The 23,916-nt window shown below is 33.1% G+C and overlaps 1 protein-coding gene across 5 annotated transcripts in view; it reads right to left on the reverse strand.

Moving 5' to 3' along the window:
- COL11A1 (collagen type XI alpha 1 chain) overlaps positions 1 to 23,916 on the reverse strand; it is a gene marked incomplete at its 3' end in the record, with an annotated part of 194,034 nt that overhangs the window by 142,506 nt on the left and 27,612 nt on the right. For all 5 annotated transcript variants that reach the window (XM_084242704.1, XM_084242702.1, XM_084242705.1 and 2 more), the window contains exon 5: positions 2,824 to 2,952. In XM_084242704.1, coding sequence (XP_084098830.1) covers positions 2,824 to 2,952 — 129 coding nt within the window. The remainder of the gene's footprint in view (positions 1 to 2,823; positions 2,953 to 23,916) is intronic.

A 23,916-nucleotide genomic window follows, 5' to 3' on the forward strand; every position in this document is an offset into this window, starting at 1 on the left:
TTGGCAGAAGAGCTAAAAAGAGACTTCTCTGAAGAGGAAATGCAAATGGCCAACAGGCATATGAAAAAATGTTCAACATCACTTGTCATCAGGGAAATGCAAATCAAAACTACCATGAGATACCATCTCACACCAGTGAGAATGGCACATATTAAAAAAACTAGCAACAACAAATGTTGGCGAGGATGTGGAGAAAAAGGAACTCTTCTGCACTGCTGGTGGGAGTGCAAACTTTTCCAACCACTATGGAGAGCTGTGTGGAGATTTCTGGACCTACTAAACATAGAGCTTCCATATGATCCAGCAATTCCACTCCTAGGTCTTTACCCAAAGACACAGAAACATCCACTCCAAAGAACACCTGCACCCCTATGTTTATAGCAGCACTATTTACAATAGCTAAGCTTTGGAAACAGCCCAAATGCCCAAAAATAGATGACTGGATCAAGAAGATGTGGTCCATATACACCATGGAATATTACTCAGCATTCAAAAAAGATAAACACATGCAAAAATTTGCAGCAACATGGATGGCGCTGGAAGGGATCATGCTCAGTGAAATAAGCCAAAAAGAAAAAGAAAAATACTGGATGGTCTCACTCATAGCAGGAATCTAGAAAACTTAAATAAGGGACCAGGAAAATGAATAACTATAAGAAAGTGAAAATCAAAATCAACAAAAAACTATGAACCAGAGACACTTTTTGGGGGGTGAGGGGCGGGAGGGGAGGGATTGGGGTCAGAATGGGGGGTTTGCAATTGTATGGGGGAATATAAAAATAAAATTTATTATTTAAAAAAATAAATCAGTTTGTCTGGTTAATAGCTTTAATACTTGGGAATAAAACAGCAAAAATCAGATCATGTCTATTGCTAAAAAGAACAAGACTCACTTTAAAAAAAAAAAAAAACAAGACATGAGCAAAGTAAATCTCATCACTCTAAAGCCTGTATACATAATGTTATAATTTTTAAATTAGCACATAATCTCTAAGATATAATAGTACTATGATGGGAATTTACCATTCTCTTGGAATTCACAGAAAAATGTTTTAACAATTAAGGAGGGAATGACAAGAATGAAGTGCTGGAAACTTGTGAAACAAGCAAACACAAACATCCAAGAAATTTCTCTTTCCTCTCTCATATTTGCTTTCCTGTCAGCTTAAGACTTTATCCTGTTTTTTGAAAAAGAAACATTAATATTTAGTCATGGAAAGATCAGTTCCACTGAACTCACTATCATGTTAAAAAGAAAAGTAATGTGAAAAATGTATATTTCATGCACTCAAATAATAAAATCTAAATTGAATTCACATGCAGAAATAACATTAAAGTTAAAAGATAAAATCTTAACCGGCTCTAAAGTAAAACTCAAAAGGTATTGCCTTGTGTTTTATTCAGAAGGTAAGAAAAATACTCTTTGAGGTATTTCCAAAGATAAGGACAATTTGGATGCTTTAAAATGCCATTTCCCTTCTAAAATTTAACATTTTTTTATCTTGAAAAAATATTTACAAGGGCCTCCCTGGTGGCGCAAGGGATTGAGTGCAGCGCTGTGAAGCTGTTCACAGCCTCTGCAGTGCCAGTTCACTCCCTGGCCGGGGAGATACCCACATGGCACAGCAGACCTCTCCTGTCTTGCCCGCTGTTCCCCTCAGTAGTGTATTTCTGACAGTCTGCCTGTTCTGTTCCCCGCTCTGTCTCTGGTGAATCCTCTCACCTCCCACACCTCTGGCCTGTACCCCAGTTCTTGTGATCATAAATAAATAAATCTTTAAAAAAATTTACAATGTAGTTTTGTTCCCAACTAAAGTATAAATTTCTTTCACTTTGCTTATTTATTTCCTAAAAAAATCTTTGTCAAAGAATTTTACACAAGAAATCCAGGGGGAAAGTCCAAAATATATTTTTGGTTCTTTGATATATTCAAGTCTGGTAAAATTGCCATGACTGTACGAACTTAGATATAAATAATTTGGGCCTGAAAGAAAATAGAGTCACTTCATGATGGTGAAATTGTTTTGCAAAAGTACCCTGGGAGGATGATATCACACCTGAATTTCCAATAATGTGACATAACATTAATCAAAGTGTATGAATAGTTTCAGTTACTGCAATCAGTTCATACTGTTTTCCATTTCCTTGCTCTTTATATCAAATTTTGTACAAGAAAATGTATATATCAATGTTGCATAGCCCCATAAGAAACAGAAAAAAATTCCCTCTAAATATTCAACACAGCCTGAAAGCTTTAAGAAAGCTTTAATGTCATTTTTTCATCTGCATGAATTGCCAAAGGCCTGGAGAAAATAGCAAATTCCCCATATGGTATGTCATTCGTATTTTGAGACTGTTAATTGTTTAACCAGTAAGGGCAAAATGTGCCCCCTTTTTCCCTCCCCCCCAAAAAAACCCAATATGCTTATATACATTGTATACAATATATCTGTTTTAAGGCATTTAAATAACAAAATACAGTTATGCTTCACATAATATGTTTTAGTTTTTGATGGCCTGTATATATGACAGAGGTTCCTCTAACAGCCGTGGTGTGCAGTAAGTTAAACCTTCCAGGTTTGTGTAAGTACACTCCTTAACACTGGCACATCAACAAGATCACTTAATGGTGCATTGCTAAGATGCATTGACTTTATTTGAAAGAGAGGGAGAAAGTATGAAAATCACTTCTTCCTAGATATATGAAGGCATTATTAAATACAGTTTCATTAAAATTGAATAAATAGAAATAAACCTCCAAATTGCAAGACTGTGTCTATACTATAGCCATGAGAAATCCTGCCCTGGCCTGATGTGCCTCACCTCATCAATCTGGGGTTCCTGAGCCTGTGCAGCCTTAGGTGCTGAAGAATCACAGTCAGGGCTATAGTGATCACAGTAGTCATAGGCAGCTTTGGGGTCTCCAGTGATCAGCAGTTGCTGGATGTCTCCCTGCCAAAAAAGAAGCACAGAAGTAGTGGATATTGAGTGCACACGTCTCTAAGGTTTATACACAATAACAGATCAATTGTTCTTAAATATCAGAAGAAAATCACTTATTTACATTTCAATGTTTGAAATACCTTACAGGAAGGAGAGAGAAACTCACACCTGTTTTATATATCAGTTCTTAATATTTGCTATTGTTCTGTCATTTTGTATTCAGGAAATCTATAGGCTTTTGTTTGTTAAAACTTGCCTTTAGGCCCCCCCCCCACCTCCCGATGGCACAGTGGTTAAAGTCTCAGCACTACCAAGTTATCACCAGCCACTGCAGCATGAGTTCAATCCCCAGCCAGGGAGATAACCCACATGGCACAGCAGACTTCTCCTGCCTCACCAGCTGCTCAGCTCAGCAGTGTATCTCAGTAAATTCGCCTGTTGTGCCCCCCACTTCGTCTCTGGTAAATCCCTTCACTTCTGCACCTCTGGCCTACAACCAAGTTCTTGCATGCATAAATAAAAATAAAACTCAAAAAAAAAAAAACCCCAAAACATTTTACTGTATTCAGTTTACGCTGAACAGAATAAGACAAATGAAATGTAAGTAATGACTTGATTTAAGAAAAGCAAATACATTTATAAACTCTACATATAGAAAGTATTGTACTTCTAATATTAAGTAACTAGAGTTCAGTTGAATTCAATAAACTGAATTGAGTTCAATAATCTGAATAATTTATTAGGAAAATTTACATGATAATTTTAAATGAATATGTAGATCCAACTACCATGTTCTGTTAGAGGAATCAGTATATCTAAAATAAAATTACTGCTTACAAAGATGAATGAGAAATGCAGAGACCAGAAAAATCCAACTTATAATTAAAAAGCATGGGTCTCGTGTCTTTTTATTAAGAAAAAAATTGGAGCCACCTAAGCATGCATTAAAACCATTAAAACTCATTACTTTAGTTTCCTTCTATTATGGCCTTTTCTTGTGATAAAGAGATAGTGAACAATTTTAATTCTCTTATTTATTTTACTATATTCAGAGGGTTTTTTTTTTTTGAGTGATTACTCTAGGGATTGCAACTATCATGTTAAAACACTGCTTTTCAGATTAATATCAATTTAATAATATTATTATATAAAACTATGTTCCTATATAGCTCCATTCACCCTTCTTGTACTATCATTATTATTCAATTATGCTTTATACAATGTCATGTATCAACATAGTTTTATGTATTTTCTTTATATAATTGTATTTTGAATCAGGTAAAAGAAAGTACTATAAAAATATAGTTTATATTATTTTGTATTTACATATGTACCAGTGTTCTTTGTTTTTCTATATGAATTTTAATTAGTGTCCAGTGTTCTTTTATTTTAATCAAAATTTCCTTTTTATTTCTGGTAGGGCAACTCTATTAGGAATAAATTATTTGTCTTATACTTTCATGCATTTCTTAGGTCATGGTTTCCTTAATTTTTTTGAATATATTAATAATTGTTGATTTAAATTCTTTAGTATGTTAAGGACAGTTCTTGTATTTCTATTCCCTGTATATAGGACAAAATGCCCTGGTTTTTGTGTGTCTCAATTTTTGGCCAAAAGTTGAACATTTTAAACGTCAACTCTAGAAATTAAATTCCATCCTCATTGCTCTTCATTGGTTAATTTTTTTTGCAGTTATTGCTATTGCTGCTTGTTCACTTAGTGACCTTCCTAGTGTAATTTTGTAAGTTAGGCAAGTATTCATTTTGTCTGTGGCCATATGTGTCTACTCATTTATAATAGTGAACAGCAAATAATTTGATAGAGACTTCCTTAACTATATTGAATAAACATGCATCTCTCATTTTGCCTAGAAGCTTTCTGTGTCTCTGCTTTAGCCCTCAGTTCTTGCTGTATAGAACTGCAAAAGTAGCCAGGCAGCCATGTACAAGAAGCAAGGGCCTCCTCAAGTCTTTTCTAGATATGATCCATCTAGATCCTCAAGAGTATCTTGAAACCTTTCAAAGTATTTTGAGTGTTTTGTCTAGCACTTGTTTGTGGCATAGTCTGATATTTAAATAAACATTGCCAATGACCTGATAAAAATCTTTATCTAGAATGTCTCATTATCAAGGGAAAAGTGATCATGAATAAAATATCAAAAATACATATTCACCAATAAAAAAATCCACTGACATGAAATACTATGTAATATTTGGTCATTCTTAAATATTTTTGAATTCAACAATTTCTCTATCATTCATATTTTGCTACATTTTTTCAAATTATTTGGCTATTTCATTCAGCCTTTTTTCCCAAGGGAATTTTAAAAATGATTATGACATGGTGATGTGTTACAGGAACACTAAATAAGGAGACACCTATTTTATTTACCAGTATAACATGAAATAAAGTACAATTAAAAATATTAATTCTGAAAACTGTACAATTTACAATGGTCATGCTATGATTGGTGTTTTCAACATGAAATATATATATTATACTTATTTTTATATTTAATGAGGGAATACAATCACATAGATTGTTTCACAGATTTTTTTCAGTATGTTTATAAATACATAGGAAAGTCTTGAATATTGTGTTATGCCTACTGATTTTAAACATGCTCACACAAATATAAGTTCTTAAAATGTATAATATTTCTCAAATGTTAACTGAACAATTTAGATCATTTAATAGCCACAACTGAATTAGGTAAATGAATAATCACAAATCACAAACTTGAATACAGAATTCTTCATTCTCCTGTTTGAAAAGACAATAATGAGGCATTGTTGAATAATGGCCTCACTGAGGTTTTCAATGAGAAATACTGATTCCTGAATTTTCTCCCAATCTTACAATTAATACTTGGAAGCACACAATTCATTTACCCTGATTTATAAAGTGAACAAATTTACAGACCATATTTAAGGTCCTTTCCAAGAAAAAAATTCTAGAATTCCACACTTAACTCATGGGGAATATAAGAACCAAGAGAAGCTATTAGTGAAACAGAGAAAAAAGTTGCCTATCTTATAAGCATATGGGTACTTTTAAAACAGAATATAGACTGGTTTAGTCCCTATGGAAAACAGTATGGAGGTTTCTGAAAATATTAAATATAGATCTACACATGACCCAGCACTTCTAGGTATTGGCCTGAAGAATACAAGAATACTAATTCAAAGGGGAACAGACACTCATGTTCATTGCAGCACTATAATAGCCACACTGTGGAAGCAATGCAAATACTTGAATAAATATGAGTGCATCAGAAAAATGTGTATTTATACACAATGGAATATTACTCGGCTATCAAAAAAGATAAACCCTATCATTTACAACAATATGGATGGAACTGGAGGGGCTATGCTAGGTGAAATAAGACAAAAAAAGACACATACTGGATGGTGGCATTTATATGTGGAATACAGAGAAACAAAACAAAAGGTAAAGCCAATCTAACAACAAATCCTAGAAATCTGATAATACACTGAGGCTACCAGATGGAGAGTGAAGGGGAAAGAGGTGAGAACAAATAAGGGAGTAAGTACAAAGGACTATGGGAGCAGACTGAGGATGTTTTCATGGTGAGAGTGGTGTAGTGACACTTGATCGTGGAGATCTTATACCTCAAAAACATAAACAACCATGTAAACAAATGCAAACTCAATTTAAAAATAAAATAGTATAGTTTTAAAAAGAATATTGCTTTCCTAAATACTTACTATTCTAGCTAAGACACTTGATTTCCTAAAATGAAACCTTGCCATTTTTTCTACTATAAATTCTTATTTCAGGAGTTTAATATTCAGTCCTCAAATATACTACTGGAAAGAAACTGGAAAATTCAGTTAAAAAATCTATAGAGCTATTTTTCCCAGAAGGCATTTTACAGTGTTTTATGCTAATCATATGACATGTTGTGATACAGTCTGTAGATAAACAAAAGCATCCTGGCAGGTCGAATGAGCTGCAAATATTTAGATTCAATAGTTATAAAAATTTCCACAGCTGGAAAGGGGTGAAGCAAAATTGGCATCTCTAACACACAGACATGAAAAAAAAATTTTACTCCTCTAATGATTTACAAAGCCAAGATTAAAGTAGAATTGATTCAATAACCTTGTCATCTACAGCTGTCTCAACTAGGTCTGTACTATAGTATTTGCATATAGATGGTTTGAATTTAGAGGAAGAAAGCAAAGCAAATATAAGAAGCCGAATAGAACCTATTCATAAAGTTAAGACTCCTCTGAATGCAAAGTAAAAAAGAATCCTATGCCTTTTTTATCAAAACCAATTATGTAAATAATAGTGCATGCATATATTCTAATAATGTTTGTTTGGGTTATTTTTATTTATGTGTGTTCATATATAATAAATCTGTATTTCTTTTTTCTGCAATTATATCATGCTCTGTGAAATACACAAGTCAATATAAAACTAGCTTTTTGCATATATAAAATACCATATTTGTTGAAAGTGTGGTATAAGAAATTTGTCTAATGACTTAAGTTCTCATGTCAATGTGTCAATATTAATTGTCTGAATTTATAAATTCAATTTCTCATTCTATGAGAAAGTCAGCCAATACTTGGTTGAAGTCAGAACCTAGCATGAGCATTCACTGAATTGTATAGAACAACAGCTGATTCCAGAAAAGTAGCAAGAACAAACCAGACTAATTAACTGTGATAATGTGACCTGTGAATGAATTATGTGCTTGGCACATACTATACTATCATCACAAAAATGGCAGAGGAAATTCAGATACAACCAAAATAGCTAATGTAGAAGTTGAATCAATGTTCAACTATAAATGTTAATTTTTTTATAGTCAGTTCATAAATAATCTTAAATGTCAAATCCTACATCTAGTAATTATACAATCCCTTAAGACTTTAAAATCCCCTTTGAATCTTGGAAGACTTAAAGTGTTCTATTTTATTTTTATTTTATTTATTTTATTTTATTTTATTTTATTTTATTTTATTTTATTTTATTTTATTTTATTTATTTTCTTACATCATTGTTAATTTTTGGACAGTTTTGGGCCTCCCCTGGTGGCACAGCAGTTGAACACTGTGCTGCGAAGCTGCCCACAGCCTCGGCAGCACCGGTTCGATCCCCGGCCACCGGGCGAGGGTCCCACATGACGCGCAGACCTCTCCTGCCACCCGCTGCTCCCCTCAGCAGTGTACTTCGGTCCTTCTGCCTGTTCTGCTCCCCGCTCTGGCTCTAGTGAATTCTCTCACCCTCCCGCGCTTCTGACTGTACCCAGTGCTTGTATAAATAAATAAATAAAATCTTTTTTAAAAAAATAAAATAAAATAAAAATTTGGACAGTTTTGATTTCTCCCCTTAGGTGTAGTGCCATAGTTCTTCCAGCACCACAGCCCCGTGATCAATCTCCACAGTCCCTTCTGCTCCCCCCGCATCTTCTGAGCACTTGCCCTCCTCTTCCCCTGCTATATGCCTCAGATCTAAGGTCAGCTTGCAAGTTTTAAGACTTAAATTTTTAATATTAAAACTTGGATGCTATTTATATTCTAAGAGAATAACTTTGGGCAAAATCTAGAAAAGAAAGCTCCAGGGGTCTATTACTAATGTATTTCACTGAATTTCCGGAGTTTCTAAAATTAAAAATTTTATCTCAGGCCTCCCTCGTGGTACAAAGGGGTTTAGACGCAGCCTTATGAAGCTATCTACAGCCACTTCAAAGTGAGTTTGATCCCTGGCCAGGGAGCTGACACACATGGCGCAGCAGACCTCTCCTGACTCACCCGCTGCTCTCCTCAGCAGTGTATTTCAATAGATCCACCTGTTCTGTTCCCCACTCTGTCTCTGGTGAGTCCTCTCATATCCCACACCTCTGGCCTGCACCCCAGTTCTTGTACGCATAAATAAATAAATCTTTAAAAAATAAATAAAAAAATTATTGCTTTAATGCTGGAATAAATCACACAGCTGTAAATCTATTCTCTAGAATCCAGTCTCTGAATTCCTCATAGCACATTCTTCTATTAACTTGAACCACATGCCAAGTTTGTCCTAGCCATGAACACTTTGATAAAAATCTTTTTGGAAAAAGTCTGATGATTTGTCATGAGCAAACAGGTGTTAACTTGATGAGGAAGATAAATAATATTATGCAAAAATAAACATATTACACAAAATTTTAGAGGCAAGAATATGACAAAGTCAGAGATGTCATATAATGCTACATAGTTGAAGGGACAGTTCTTATGATAATGAGTAGTAAGGACTGAGTCATTTGAGTGTGCTTTACAGCAATGACAGGTCTCTTTAGTAGAATAAAATGTGTAGACACAGCAAAGGGGAGACTAGGTGAAGACCCTGGGATAAGATGGCCATCTGAAAGTCATGGTCAAAGACCTCAGAAGAAATCAGCCCTGCTGAAACCTTGATCTCAGACATTTGACCTCCTGATATATGAAAAAGTAGATTTTTGTTTAAGATATTCACTCTGTGGTGTTCTTTATGGCAGAGGAATGAGTACAGACTGAGCTAATACCTGTTTTTGATACCTTCTGCATGTTGTCTTTATAATAAAAAAGAGCACTTCAAAAAATGTATTTCTGGTTAATTATATTATTAAAATCTAATTCTGCCCAGGGACTGGTATTAAGCAGATGCTGAAGCAATAAGGACTGATATAAATGCAAATAGCTAAGGACTCAGAGTAATCATAGGTTGCATCATTCCTGACCATAACACCATGTGAAAGTCAGACCTAGAACCCATTCTCAAGAGAGCCCATAGCCTAGAATGCAGATGAATTTACACAAATACATAATACATATGAAACTTATGCTGTATGTTTTCTAATCATAAGGAAGAAAGTGGTAGAAAGGACTACATGCTTTCTTGTAGGAAAATCAGAGGAATGATCTAGAAGGACCTGAGACAAAAGAGACAAAAGAAATAATTAACAAGAAAGTCTGGTGTGTTTTTTTTTTTTCCTTTAAATAAAAGGATACTTAGTATTTTTGGTTGGGTCACCAAATCCTAATCATTAACACTCTTCCCTCTTAGCCCGGGTCCAAAATAATCTGTCACTTGTAGTCCACACCATCAGATTGTTTATTGGGTTGATTTTTAGGAGCAACAAAAGAAGTTACCACCAGAAGTCAGGAAAGTGGTGGGAAAAGGAGATTGAAGCAGTTTCTCCTCGGACTTTTCAGGCTCCTAACACCAATGAGGTGCCCTGACTGCTACTGTTGGAAAGCACTTCTGCAGGGGCTCAGTTTTCAATGAATTCTGAACAGTACTATTTCTGATCTTTGCTCCTTTGGTCTTATAGAAGGTGATGCCCATCACTAAGTTCATCTGCCTCTGAAGTCACTTGGGTAGAATTCTCTTTCCTGCTAGAGCCTAACATGAAGTTACAGAGGATGTGTAGAAGATGTAAAGAAAGATCACAAACTTGAAGACACCAAATAGCTACTGGCACCTCCCATTATTATGTACTAAGTCTACATTCAAATCATCCACATGTCTTTTGTGAGGAAAGCAGGCTATCTCTAGCAAAAGACAGGAGGCGCAGTTTACAGTCTGGGTTCACTATTTAGTCAACCAGTCTACACAGTTCAATTAAATTCACTGGAATATAAACTTCATGGCCATAGTAGTCTGCTTTGTTCTCTCAAGTTTTCACCGCATCTGGACTAGGCCTGCATGCAGTTGGTACAAAAAATGGATCTCTGGGCAACCAACATATTCAACATCACAGGACTCTCTCTGTTCTATCACCTGTAAATTAAGAAAAGCACTATGTTTCCCCCTAGATATTTTATAAAAATAAAAACATATACAAGCATTTATTAAACTGTAAAGTGCACATAAATAAAATATATAATTATGATAGAATTGGGGGGCAGTAAAAGAAGACCATGCCTTGGAATGGAAAATTCATATACTAGACAAGGTGTACATCTATAAAATTTAAGAAACGTTGCTGGAAAATCCATTTGTAATTGTTCCCAAAAAAAGGTTTAGTTTCAAGAGTCTTCAAGTAATTATTCTGTAAGTAAAAACCATCAGGAAAATATATAATAGAAGAGAAAGAAAAATACATTTAGCTAAGCAGTTACCAGCATGTGCCAATGCAATAAAACAATAGTATAACAGAATTATACAATATTTCCATAGACACCTCCTAGACTCTAAATTTTCTGTTCACACTTGCTCAGAGCTTTGTTGAAAAATCTGGTGGGTGTGGTAGAAGTTTTTGATTGTATATCCAGAAACAAGACTGACATTAAATACTAACTGAGGCAAAATAGTCTCAAAAAATAACTACCATTATCAGCAGACTAAATGAAAACCTATGCTTCCTGCCTACTCAGACATTTGGGTTTTCCAAGACATTAACCTCATATTCATAGTCTTTCTCAAACATTCCATATGGTTCATGATTCTTTCTCAACTATTTTGTGTGGTAGAGTAAAGTTGCCAAAATGCTTAAAACTTTAGTTTAACTGAGGAATGCATCAGAGATTGCATTTGAACCATAATTCAAAGGAAAGAATGAAGGAAACCACAAAATTACAGTTAGAACTGCTCCCCACATCGCCCTTACATTGCACAGTGTGTGTAAACCAGCTGACAACATGTGTTTTAAGAAATGAGTCATGTTCCCAGTTTACTCAAATGTATTCATTCAATAAGTATTTACCAAGTATTATATAGAATGCTGAAGTTGTGCAATATTACCACCAACAGTGCACATTTACCTTTTACTTTCTATCAAGGATTCATCCTGAAAGCTGACTTCCAATGAGGCTTTATTTCACCAAATATATAATATATATGTAATATGTAACATATATTACATAGATATATAATTCAATACAATAAAATAACATGATTTCTAAAAAAGAGAAGAGGCCTTCCTTCCTATTTCCTGGTTTGTCATAGATGAGCTATACCCCTTGAATTAGCAGGTGCTAAAAAGTGTATTTATTCATTACTATTAAAAAGTTAAGTTGCAGATATTATTCTAGACACTGGAATACTAGGTGCCTACTCTCTTGGAGCTTACATACTAGAAGGGGAAGCAGAAATTAAGCAAAATGCCAGAAAGTGGTATTATACAAACTATGAAATATGATAAGGGAGATGTGTTCAGAAGACAGGATTTTAGGTTACAAAGTGTGATCAAGAAATGCTCCATCAATAAAGGGACATTGAGACAGAGACAGTGAAGGAACTGAGCAGGAAGGAACACAGATATCCAGGGGAGAGTCTTCCAGCAAGAACTATTGGATGTCCAGGCCCTCCAGGCTAGAGCACGTTTGATGCGTTCAAAGAGAGGAATCCTAGAAGACTAGAGGAACAGGAAGAGAGAATAAAGGAGAGAAGACTCAGTGGTAAAGTCAATGAAAAGGGGCAGAGCGTGTCATCAAGTGACATAAGAACCTGCAGAATATTGAAAGAACTTTAGCTCATACTCTAAATGAAATAAAAAGCCACTAGAAGATTCTAAACAGTGTTGACATTCCCTCATTCAAGCATTCTTTCAGTCTGGAGCTATTTAACAGGCATGGGCTTGTTGCTTGGAGAAGAGAGTAACAGATGAACAGGAAAGAAGTAGGGTTCTCAATGAAAATATTTACAATTATACAAAGGACAAGACTAATAGTTATAATAAAAGATAATACTTAGTTGTCACTCACTGATGATACCTGACATTCTCCTAACACTTAAAAAACATTGACATGGTAATTGAAATAATCCATCATATTCTTATTATACACCTTCGAGCTAATAATTTCACATTAATTGTGCTTACTATCAAACTGGATATGTTGAGTAGAAAGAAGGAGACCTAAGATTATTTTGTCCAGGTTAATCCTATGGCCTTCTAGTAAATTTAAATCTTTGTTAAATGTATGCATTTCAAAATTTATAGAAAAGAAAAAGAGATTAAAGCCTTTTAAAAATAAGTAAATATCTTAGGTGTCCCTGGTGGTCCGGGGTTAAGTCTCAGCACTACCACCACAATGGCCTGAGTTCCAACCCCTGCCAGGGAGCTAACCCCACTCTCTTGTCTCACCCACTGTTCCCTCAGCAGTATATTTTAGTCAATCCTCCTGTTCTGCTCCCCTCTCTGCTCTGGTAAATCCCCTCACCCCCTGTACCTTTGTCCTACACCCCAGTTCTTGTAAGCATAAAAATAAATTAACTACATTTCTAAGCTTATATAAATAGGAAACATCAACTATTTACTATGGACTTAAAGTCTGAAGGATTAATTTCCTTTTAGGAACCCCTCACATCCAGTCAGGACACAAGACTTGTCCTTCCCTACTTTAGCATCATGAATAAAAACCATCTCTCCATTTCTACCACAGCCTTGTCTCTAAGCACTTTTATTTGAATCACTGTTTCAATAAATCATTTTTTTCTTTTTCTTTTTTTAGTTTTTTTCAATTTAAACAAACTTCTTTACTTGTTAAATTCCTCTACTTAAATTTCTCATGGACTAAAATTTAAAGTTCAACACCCTCAATGTTGTATAAATGATTGTTCATGACTAACTCATCCAATCGGGTCATCTCCCATATACCCTCAAACCAAACAAGAGTTCTGCTATGCCTATTCCAAATCCACATGTCATCATCTTTAAGTGTCCTTTTATTTTTCATTATTTTGGATACAGTTGTGACTCCCCCCTGAACATTTCTATGTCATTGTTATGGACACAATTATATCTTATTACAGCTATTTCCTTATGTTTTGTTATCAATAATTTAAGCACAACATTTGGCATAGAATATTTATTTTGCTTCAACCAGGAGTAATCTTAATGAACACCTAATTTCCAAATGACATACACTATCCTAGAGCTATCCCTACCCTCTTTCCTACTAACAAGCCATAATCACCTCCAGGTACCTCATTCACCATTGTATTTATATAGCACCACTAGCTATAAATGCTTTGCCAAACTTTGTGTTAGATAATATTGTTGGAATATTTAAATAGTGAGATATAAATAATGCTCTAAAGAAAATGTTATCTCATGAGAAAGCTACACATCAAGAGTTATAAAACAACATAATAGAGATGACAAGATTGTAATGAAAGAAGGCTTATTCTTTCAAAAGTTAAAATGTTACAGATTAATAATAAACTTTAAAATGGAAAAAATTAAGAAGACAAGTATCATCTTTTATCAAAGTAATTAGAAATAGAATTTATGAAAGGGACAAAATAGAATGTATGACCTTTTATTGTGCACTGTTGGCAATGACTCCAGAGATGTACTAATCAAAAAATAGAGAACTTTTATTTAGCAATTTCTAGAAGTGTTTAAAATTAAGTAATTAAAAAATTAAAAATCAGAATTGTTCTATGTATTCACTAAGAAAAAAGGGAGAACTGAACCAAGAAGAATAATCTGTCCCATGAAGCTACACTGAGTTTTTTGAAACTGTTCCAACTGTAAGTCCTCCTAAGCATCACATTATGCTGGCTTATCAAACAGCCCCAAAATGTACCCTATCTGCAGGAAATGATCACAGTCAAATGGCAGAGGACAACATGCTGTGCTTGTACATAAAGTCCAGTGATGGCTACAAAGCAAACTGAGGAAATACCTATGGTATCAGTGAAATGTGGTCATAAATAATCTGATACATTTTTGTGTGTTGTTCCTCACCACACTTGTCATTACAGAATTGCATGCAGCAATAAGGAATATAGCTACATGCCAAATACCCAAAACAGATGTTCCTTTCATTTGGCTAAGAACATCTATTCTCAAAAAAGTATCAAACTGATGTTGTGGTTTGAGATACTCCTGTTCATGTGGTCAATAGTAAAATTTAAGAATCTCCTAAAAACAGAAATCAAAAGGGGAAAATCATGTTTGCTATCACAGTCTTGTAAATAATTTATCTTTAGCTACAAGATTCTGTCATGCAGATACATTGGACTATTTCTGCATGAATCGTAAGATCCGCTTTTAGAAATAAACAGCACATGCATATCATTATTTCACATATATGTGTGTGTGTGTGTGTGTGTGAAATTCATATATCCATGAATCTAAGCTGTGCTGTTGCTGGATGAGTGTCTGGTACCCCAAGGGATTTTTACTCTAAATTGCTCTGAATCTGTGTTTACTGCAGTCAGTATTTGGACTGTGTTTGAACATCAACTCTGTCAAATTTGTACCTTATGTTTGGCATCTACAGTTTGTTACTTCTCTTAAGATTGTTTATTATGTCCTGAAATTTAGAAAATAATTTTGATGTCTTACTAAATTATATGAAACATGAATCAGAGAACTGATTACAGAGTATGCTTTATAGCCAATGCTTTCAACAAGTACAAAGAGTCCCAGTTACATTCCCAAATGCACATGTTAACCAAAGATTTATAGGAAATGAGTGAAACTAAACAACCATAGTAAATTCAAAATGTTCTTGTTTTTCTGTTTTGCTATCTTTACGCTACTTTGAAAGAGTAAGTAATAAACTCATATTATAGAATGGCATTTTTTCCCCTCAGTTGTTGAAAGCTTCTTTAAAATGTTAAACTATACAAAGGGGCTTTTTGCAAAGTCAATTGTAGCTACTATGTTAGCCATATCTGTTGTTTTTACCTAATTTCAGAAGTAATTAGTAAAACAAAGTTATTTTTTCAAAAAAAAACATAAAATACTCAGAAAGCAAGACGCATATGCAAGATCTTGAAAAATGCTAACTCACTAATCCTCAAATGACTCAATGAGAAGTAACAGTAATTCCATTTTACAGTTGTAGAAAAAGACATTGAGAGATAGACTATCTTGCTCATGACTTAAGTTCCCAACTGAAAAATCAAACCAGGTCTGTCTGACTCCTGAATTACTACTGCTAATTATAATGTATATGGTTTAAAAAGACAAAATATTAATAATCATCATCATATCTGTCTTCACTGAACCATTTCTGTACTTTTTAGACACTGAGTGATACCTTTGTCTTCATCTTTCAATTCCCAAGTTATTCAATAGAAATAGCTTTTCATCTGTATCTACTCATACCCACATTTGTATTCTTAAACTTCATGTTATATGAAAGATCTTCAAAATATTTACAAAAAATTAAATTGAAAGATTAGTGATTATAGCTTTATGCTTTGACTTCTAGATTAAAAGCACATAAATAAAGACTTTAAATATAGCAACCACTTCTTTTTCTTTTCATTCTTAATATAAGAAAATCTACAAGGAAGCCAGATTGAGAAAGCTTTAGAGATAAATTTTGTGATAAGAGAATTTTAAGAGTTTCAGAAACTTGGAAGATGAGGCTACAGTTAAATACCATGCTTAAGGCTCCAAAGTAGGTTTTTCATGATAAAAAATTAATACTTTTAAATGTTTATATCTTCTGAGTTCCAGTACTCCTATGGCAGGGTAAACCCATGTCAGCCCAACCCTCATGTTGATGACAAAAATAAATGATGACTAAAAGGCAATAAACTACTACCTGAGAAGTTTGTAAAGCAGGTAGGTTGTGAAGGACAGTTAAAATTCATATTAGTGAACCCACATGTGTAAGTTACCTGTGCTTTTTGTTTTTCTTCTCAAGGTTTTGCCCCTAGGGTGGAATCCAGTAGCTGAGCACTGTAACAGTGCTGTGGCTAAAACCTTGATGGAAAGCCTGTGTTTCTGGACAGAGGAACCAGGAAAAAAAATTGCCAGTTAGAAGGTGTGGAAGAAATCTGAAGAAAGACAGTGAAGAAGGAAACTACCTAATTTTTCGATAACCACAAAAATCTCACACTAGCTCCAGAACTAAGCATCTGTACTGGACTCAAATAAATTTAGGACAGATTTAGAATATTGAACTGAGATTAAAACTACCCATACAAGTCTCAAAATAGCTCCTGAACTTACCTTGTGTAAGTTCAAAATCAAAATTCTAAGATAAAAAACTCCAAGGGGACCCAGTCATTGGGAGTACCCCACACTTTCGTGATTTCTACAGCCAGAAGTTCTATCAGGTCCACACAGTAAATACTGGAGAAAAGTCCTCTCATGCTTCTAGAAGGAGGAGAGGAAAATAAATCATTTTTATATCCACAAGTAGCCTGTTCTTTTTATCAAGGTCTACTCTCGGGAGAAAATACTTTGCTGGAACCTAACTCACTTGGGTTCTATTATAGTCTAAGGTAACTGGGAAAGGGAAGTATTTAACTTCAGCACTCTGCAGCTATCCTATGCCACATAAGAGAGGGAAAAAACTAAATAGCATTGATAAAATTATTATCCAAGGGCACCGGATCACTAAATACTGATACCTATTTTTAGAAACATAGAATGCTGGTCCTTTTCACAAACCTTATCACCACTTCACTTATGATCAATTTATTGATTTTTTTAACTTAACACATCATGCCCATATTTCAAAGAACAGTTACAAGGCATTTAAAAAGACAAAAACAAACAAACAAAACCTCAACAGTTTGAAGAGGTCAAACATTAGAACAAGAATCAAATATGGCAGGATGTTGAGATTATCATACTAAGATTTTTATTAACAATGAGTCATATACTAATGATCTTCCAGTAAGGCATGGGCAATATGCAAAACAGATGGATATGGAATCAGAGAGATGGGAATTCTAAATATGAAAAAGAAATGCTAAAGATCATAAACACGAAATTAGACAATTGCCTTTGATGACCTCAATTACTAGACTGGGCAAGAAGGAAAAAAACCTCTGAGCTTAAGGATATAACAAAAGAAACTTTCAAAACTGTAAAAGCAAATTGAAAAAAAAGGATATTTAAAACAAAAAAATGCAAGAGTGTAACACATGGGTAAAAGAAAAAAGGAGGCAGAAGATGAAATAAAGAAGACATAAAGGAGAAAGGAACACAAGCAATACTTGAAGAAATACTGACTTAGAATGTTCTTAAACCAATGTCAAACAGCAAACCACAATATCAGGAAGTTCACAGTATCCCAAGCAGTTTGTGTTAAATAAGCACAAACATGGACACAAAAACTAAAACTGAGTGTATCATATGTAAACTTCAGGAGATCAAGAAAAGAAAAATCTTAAAAGAAACCAGGAGGTGGGGGGAATGCTTATCTCTAGAGGAACAGAAATAAGAATTACATAGGATTTTTCTTCAGAAAATCACACAAAAGATGAGTGAAGCAAAACGTTTACTATTGAGAGATGAAACACCCACCAATTTATAAGTTTTCAGACCACAGAGTGAATAAGATTTCTTCAGACAAACAAAAATTGAGGTCATTTGTTGGTAGTATACCTTCGTTGCAAGCAATTCAAAAACAATTTCTTCAGAGAAAAGGAAAAGGGTGTAGATAGGGATCTTGACTTTACATTAAGAAAGCAAGGGCATTATAAAATTAATAAGTAAAGGTAAAATTATTATTTTTTTATTGTTCTTAAATGATCTAAAAAAATACTTAATGCCTATGTACCAAAAAATAGAGCATTCAAATATGAAAGATGAAAACTAGCAATAGATAAAAAATAAATACATTTACATTATAGTTGAAGACTTTAATACCTCTCTACCAGAAATGGACAAATATCGCTGCATAAAATTAGTAAGGACATATTTGAACTCAATAGGACTATCAATCAACTGTATATAATTGATATCTATAGATTGCTTCATCCAATAATAGTAGACTACACACTCTTTTCAAGCTCACATGGAACATTTGCCAAAAAGGGGCACATTCTGGGTCACAAAACACACCCTAACAAATATAAAAGAATGGTAGTTATAAAGTATCAGTGAATACAATGGAATTAAACTAGAAATCAATACCATAAAGATGGTTGTAAATTTCCAATATACTTGGAGATCAAACAACATACTTCAAATTCATGGACCATTAATGATATTTAAAAAAAATTGAAAATATTTTGAAGTTAATGAAAACAAGTCAAATTATCAAAATTTGTGGGATGTAGCAAAATCCATGCTTAGAGGAAAATTTACAGCAATGAATGCATATATTAAAAATAAGAAAAATCAATAATCTTATATTCCACTTTAGGAAATTAAGAAGAGCAAAACAAATCCAAAGTAAACAGAAGAAACAAATCATAAAAATTAGAGGAGAAATCAGTAAAACTGAAAATAGTATACAAATATAGAAAATCAATAAAAATAAAAAATAGTTCTTTGAAAACATCAATAAAATCAATAAGCTTCTAGACAGGATTATTGTACAATGTTAGATAAATTTACATTATAGTTGCATAGTATAGTATTGTGTCTTCTAGAAGATATGACTCCTTTAAAAACACAGATTATTAAAACTATAATTGAAAGAAGGGACATTGCTACAGAACCCATGAACATTAAAAGGATAATAGAGGACTCTTAAAAAACATGGACAACTCTCTGCACTCAAATTTAATAACCCAGACCAAATGAATCAATTATTTGAAAAACATAATGTGCAAATATTCACATAGGAAAAAACAGACAATCTGAATAGGCCTATAGTGGCAAAGTAATTGACTGATAATTAATGACATTCCACTTGGATTAGTACATTGGGGAATTGTGCCACCACTTATGAAAAAAATTTATACCAGTCTTCTACAATCTCTTTCAGAAGATAGAGTCAGAGGGAATATTTTCTAACTTATTCTATAAAGTCCATAGGCCCAAATGACTAATATCAGACAAAAGCATAAAAGGGAAAGAAAGCTACATGCATATGTTGATTACATGACTATGTATTATTATAAACCAATATTAACTTCAGTGAAAAAAGTAAAATTTAGAGATCAATAACTCCCATAAAGATGAAAAAAATCAACAAATTATTAGCTCATATTAATAATGAATCAAAAAATGTATAAAAAGAATTATACACCATGACCAAGTAGAATTTATCCCAGGTATGTAAGGCAGGTTCAACATTTCAAAATCAATTATTTGGGAGGCTTTTATTGGTGAATATAGTGTGATGACATGTATCTGAGAGATGTGATTCTTAATCTCACACAGTGTTGTAAACGTAATCTTTTAATCTCATACAATGCTGTAAATCAATTACAGCAATAAAAGTTAATTAAATTAATAAACAGAAATACCAGATAATCATAATAATAGAATAAAAAATGATTTTAACAAAATTCAACATATAATTAGGATAAAAACTCACTGAGAAAGAAAAGCTAATAACAAAGTTACTAGTGAGAACTTAAGGCTTTCCACTATAGTCAGGAATAATATAAGGATATCTCTTTTACCAATGTTTTTCAAAAATGTCCTGATAGTCCTAGATAATGCAATAAAACAAGAATAATAAATAAAAAGATACAGAAAAGGAAGAAAAAAATAAATTGTTCTTATTTGCAGATAACATAGTCCTCTATGTAGAAAATTCAAAATCATTGACCAAAAATTAATACCCCCTCTGGAGCTAAAAATCAAAGATAGAATGTTTACAGTGTACAAGGTTAATATACAAAAGTAAATTGCTTTAAAAATACCAGCAACAAACAAGTGAATTTGAAATTTAAAACACAATACCATTTATATATGAGAAAAAGGACAATATTTTGATGAAAGATATAAAAGAATTTAATAATTGACAGAGATTACATATTTATAGATAAGACAAAAATGGGATCTTCCAAACTTGATATATAAATTCAAAATAATTACAGTCAAAATCCCTGAAGTTGTTTTATGGATATTGACAAACTGATTCTAAAGTTTAAACAAGTAATAAAGATCCACAATAGACAACTCTATACTGAAAAAGGGAAACAAAGTGAAAGAACTGAGAACGCAATTTCAAAACATACACTAAAGCTACAATAATCAAGACATTGTAGTTTTGGAAATACATATGGATTTATGGAACAAGGAGCCTGGAAATATACCCCAAATAGTGTCAATTGGTCTTTCACATAGAGCAAAGACAATACAATGAAGCAAAGATAGTCATTTTGACAAACAATGCTGACCAACAGAATATCCACATGAGGAAAAATAAATTAAAACACAAATCTTAATCCATCACAATAATTAACTTGAAATGGATTATACATATAAATGTAGAATGCAAATTTATAAAACTCCTAGATGATAACATAATGGAAAAATCCAGATGACCTACATCATATTGGATATAACAGTGCCTTTTTAGATGCAATACCAGGGACACGAAAGAAATAAATGCTTAACAGGACTTCGTTAAAATAAAAATCAGTGAAAGACAACCTAAAAACCAATGAAAGAACAAGTCTGGGAGAAAGTATTTGCAAAAGACACATCTGATAAAAGGATTACTATCCAAAATGAACAAACAATATTTAAAAATCAATAAGGAAAGGAATACCCAGATTAAATATTAGCAAAAGTCCTTAACAGACATACATAGATAAATAAAGAATACAAGAGAGTCCAGAAAAAAATCCCACACACAAATGAATCACTAATTTACATCAAAGGTGCCAAGAAAGCACAATAGAGAGGAAAGTCTTTAATCAATGGTATTGGGGAAACATCAGAAATAAAAGCAATTGCCATCAGAAATCTTATAACAATTAAAAAATATGTAAGAAATTACTTCAGCTTTCAAACCAATAAATGTAATAGCTTAGTTGAATAGAAAAATTTTTGAAAAGACTTACCAAATTGATATAAGAAAAAATGTATTAACACAGATCTAGTAATGAAATTCAATATGCGGAAAAAAATTCTGAAAGGAAAATGCAGACACTTGACATTTTCACTAGTGAATTCTAACTAACATTCAAAAAAGAAATAACATTAATCACACAGAGAAGCTTCCTGAAAATAGACAAGTAGCTCAATGCCCAGACTATTTCATGTGGCCAGTGTACACCCAACTCTAAAAACTTCAAAGACACTACTGATACAAATAAAACTATACACCATTACCCCCTCATTAATATAGACTCAAAAACCTTAAAAATTTTAGTAAATCCATTCTAATGCTACCTAAGAAGATAATACATTATGTCCATGTATAGACTACTAAGGAATAAAACTTTTTCAAACCTTTTAAAATTATTCAATGTTAATTCAACAATTTAAGTGAATAAAAGCACATGGTAATGTCAGCAAATATAGAAAAAAATTGATAAAATTCAATATACAACAGGGATAAAGACTTTCAGAAAACTAAGACCAAGAGTGATGTTCTTGAAATTGACAAAGTTATAGTAAACATCATATATAATGGTAGAAGGCTGAATTTTTCCACATGAGAACAGAAATAGAAAAGATAAAAATGCCTTTTTTATCAATTCTATTTGATATTTTGGTGGAAGTTTATTCATTACCATGTAAGAGAAATATAGAAAAGTACTGATATGGTACCTATATTTAGCTTATGCCATTGTTTGTATTTAAAAAATCTAAACTACTAAATGTTTACAAAGTTGTAGACTTAAAAATCCACTATAATTTTTATATACTAGCAACAAAATATTGAAAGATGAAAATGGAAGGTAATTCAATTTACCATAGTATAAAAAATATCTAGAAAATAATTAAAGATATCTATGCTGCTACACTAAAATCTATTAAACACTACAAGTGAAATCAGAGACAATCAAAATATACGGATCTTCAGGAAATAGAAAATGCAATGCTTATAAAGAGATAACAATTTTCGGGCCTCCCCGGTGGCGCAGTGGATTGAACGCAGTGCCGTGAAGCTGTCCTCAGCCTCTGCAGCGCGGGTTCGATTCCCAGCCGGCCAGGGAGATACCCACATGGCACGGCAGACCTCGCCTGTCTCTCCTGCTGCTCCCCTCAGTAGTGTTTTCAGTTCATCTGCCTGCTTGTTCTGCTCCCTGCTCTATCTCTGGTGAATTATCTCACTCTCCCTCGCTTCTGGCCTATATCCCAGTTCTTGTATAAATAAATAAATCTTTTTAAAAAATAACAATTTTCTTCACTTTGATGCCTAGCTTCAAGGCAAATCCAATTAAAATCTAAGCTATAATTTTAGAAGTTGAAGCTTATTCCAAAACTTATATAAAAATGTAAAGGACCTAGAAGGAACACTTATTCCATCTAATTTTAAAAAGTGCAGTAACCAATATGTTTTGATATTAGTGACAAGACAGAAAAATAAATCAATAGAATAGGATAATAGAGAGTTCAGGAAAGTACCAATGCATAGAGTCAACTGACTTCTAACATAAAGCAAATGCAATTGAATGCCTGAAAGGAAATTCATTTTGCACAACGTGCTGGATAAACTAGATAATTTTATGTAAAAGCAATCATGTTGACCTTTATCTCACACTATGCTCAAATATTAATTCAAAATTGGGCATGACCTATTTGTGGAACGTAAAACTACAGTGTTTATTATACAGTAGGAGAAAAGCTTTATGATCTTGGTGTTCACAAAGATTTCTTAGAACACAAAGTATAAAATATATCAAAATTAATAAACTGAACTTTGTCTAAATGAAAAACATTCCATTTGAAAGACACTTTGTAGAAAACAAAAAGGCAAGACACATGCTAGAAAAAAACTGTGCACATCTTTCAGACTGCATGAAGATGTATAAAAAACTCTTAAAACTCCGAAGTCAGAACATAAAATCCAGGTTTTTGTTTTTTTTTTTAAAAAAGGGCAACAGATACTTCACAAAGCACAGATCACCAAAGAAGATACATAAAAGATCCCCCCAATAAATAAAAGAAAACCGTCAAAAAAATGTCTGGCATCATCAGACATGAGAGAAAAGAAAATTAAAACCACAATGAAATACTACTATATAGCCACTTAGAATGGCTAAAATTAAAAATACAGGCTATGTCAAGTAAAGAACTTCAATCTGTTATTCAATATGGCAAAAATGAAGAATAACTGGAACTCTCATTTGCTGCTGGAGGGAGTATAAAATGATTAATGACCCTTTGGAACACAGTTTCACAGCTTTTTTAAAGTTAA

Source organism: Talpa europaea, assembly GCF_964194135.1.
Source record: "Talpa europaea genome assembly, chromosome: 9".
Classification (NCBI taxonomy): Eukaryota; Metazoa; Chordata; class Mammalia; order Eulipotyphla; family Talpidae; genus Talpa; species Talpa europaea.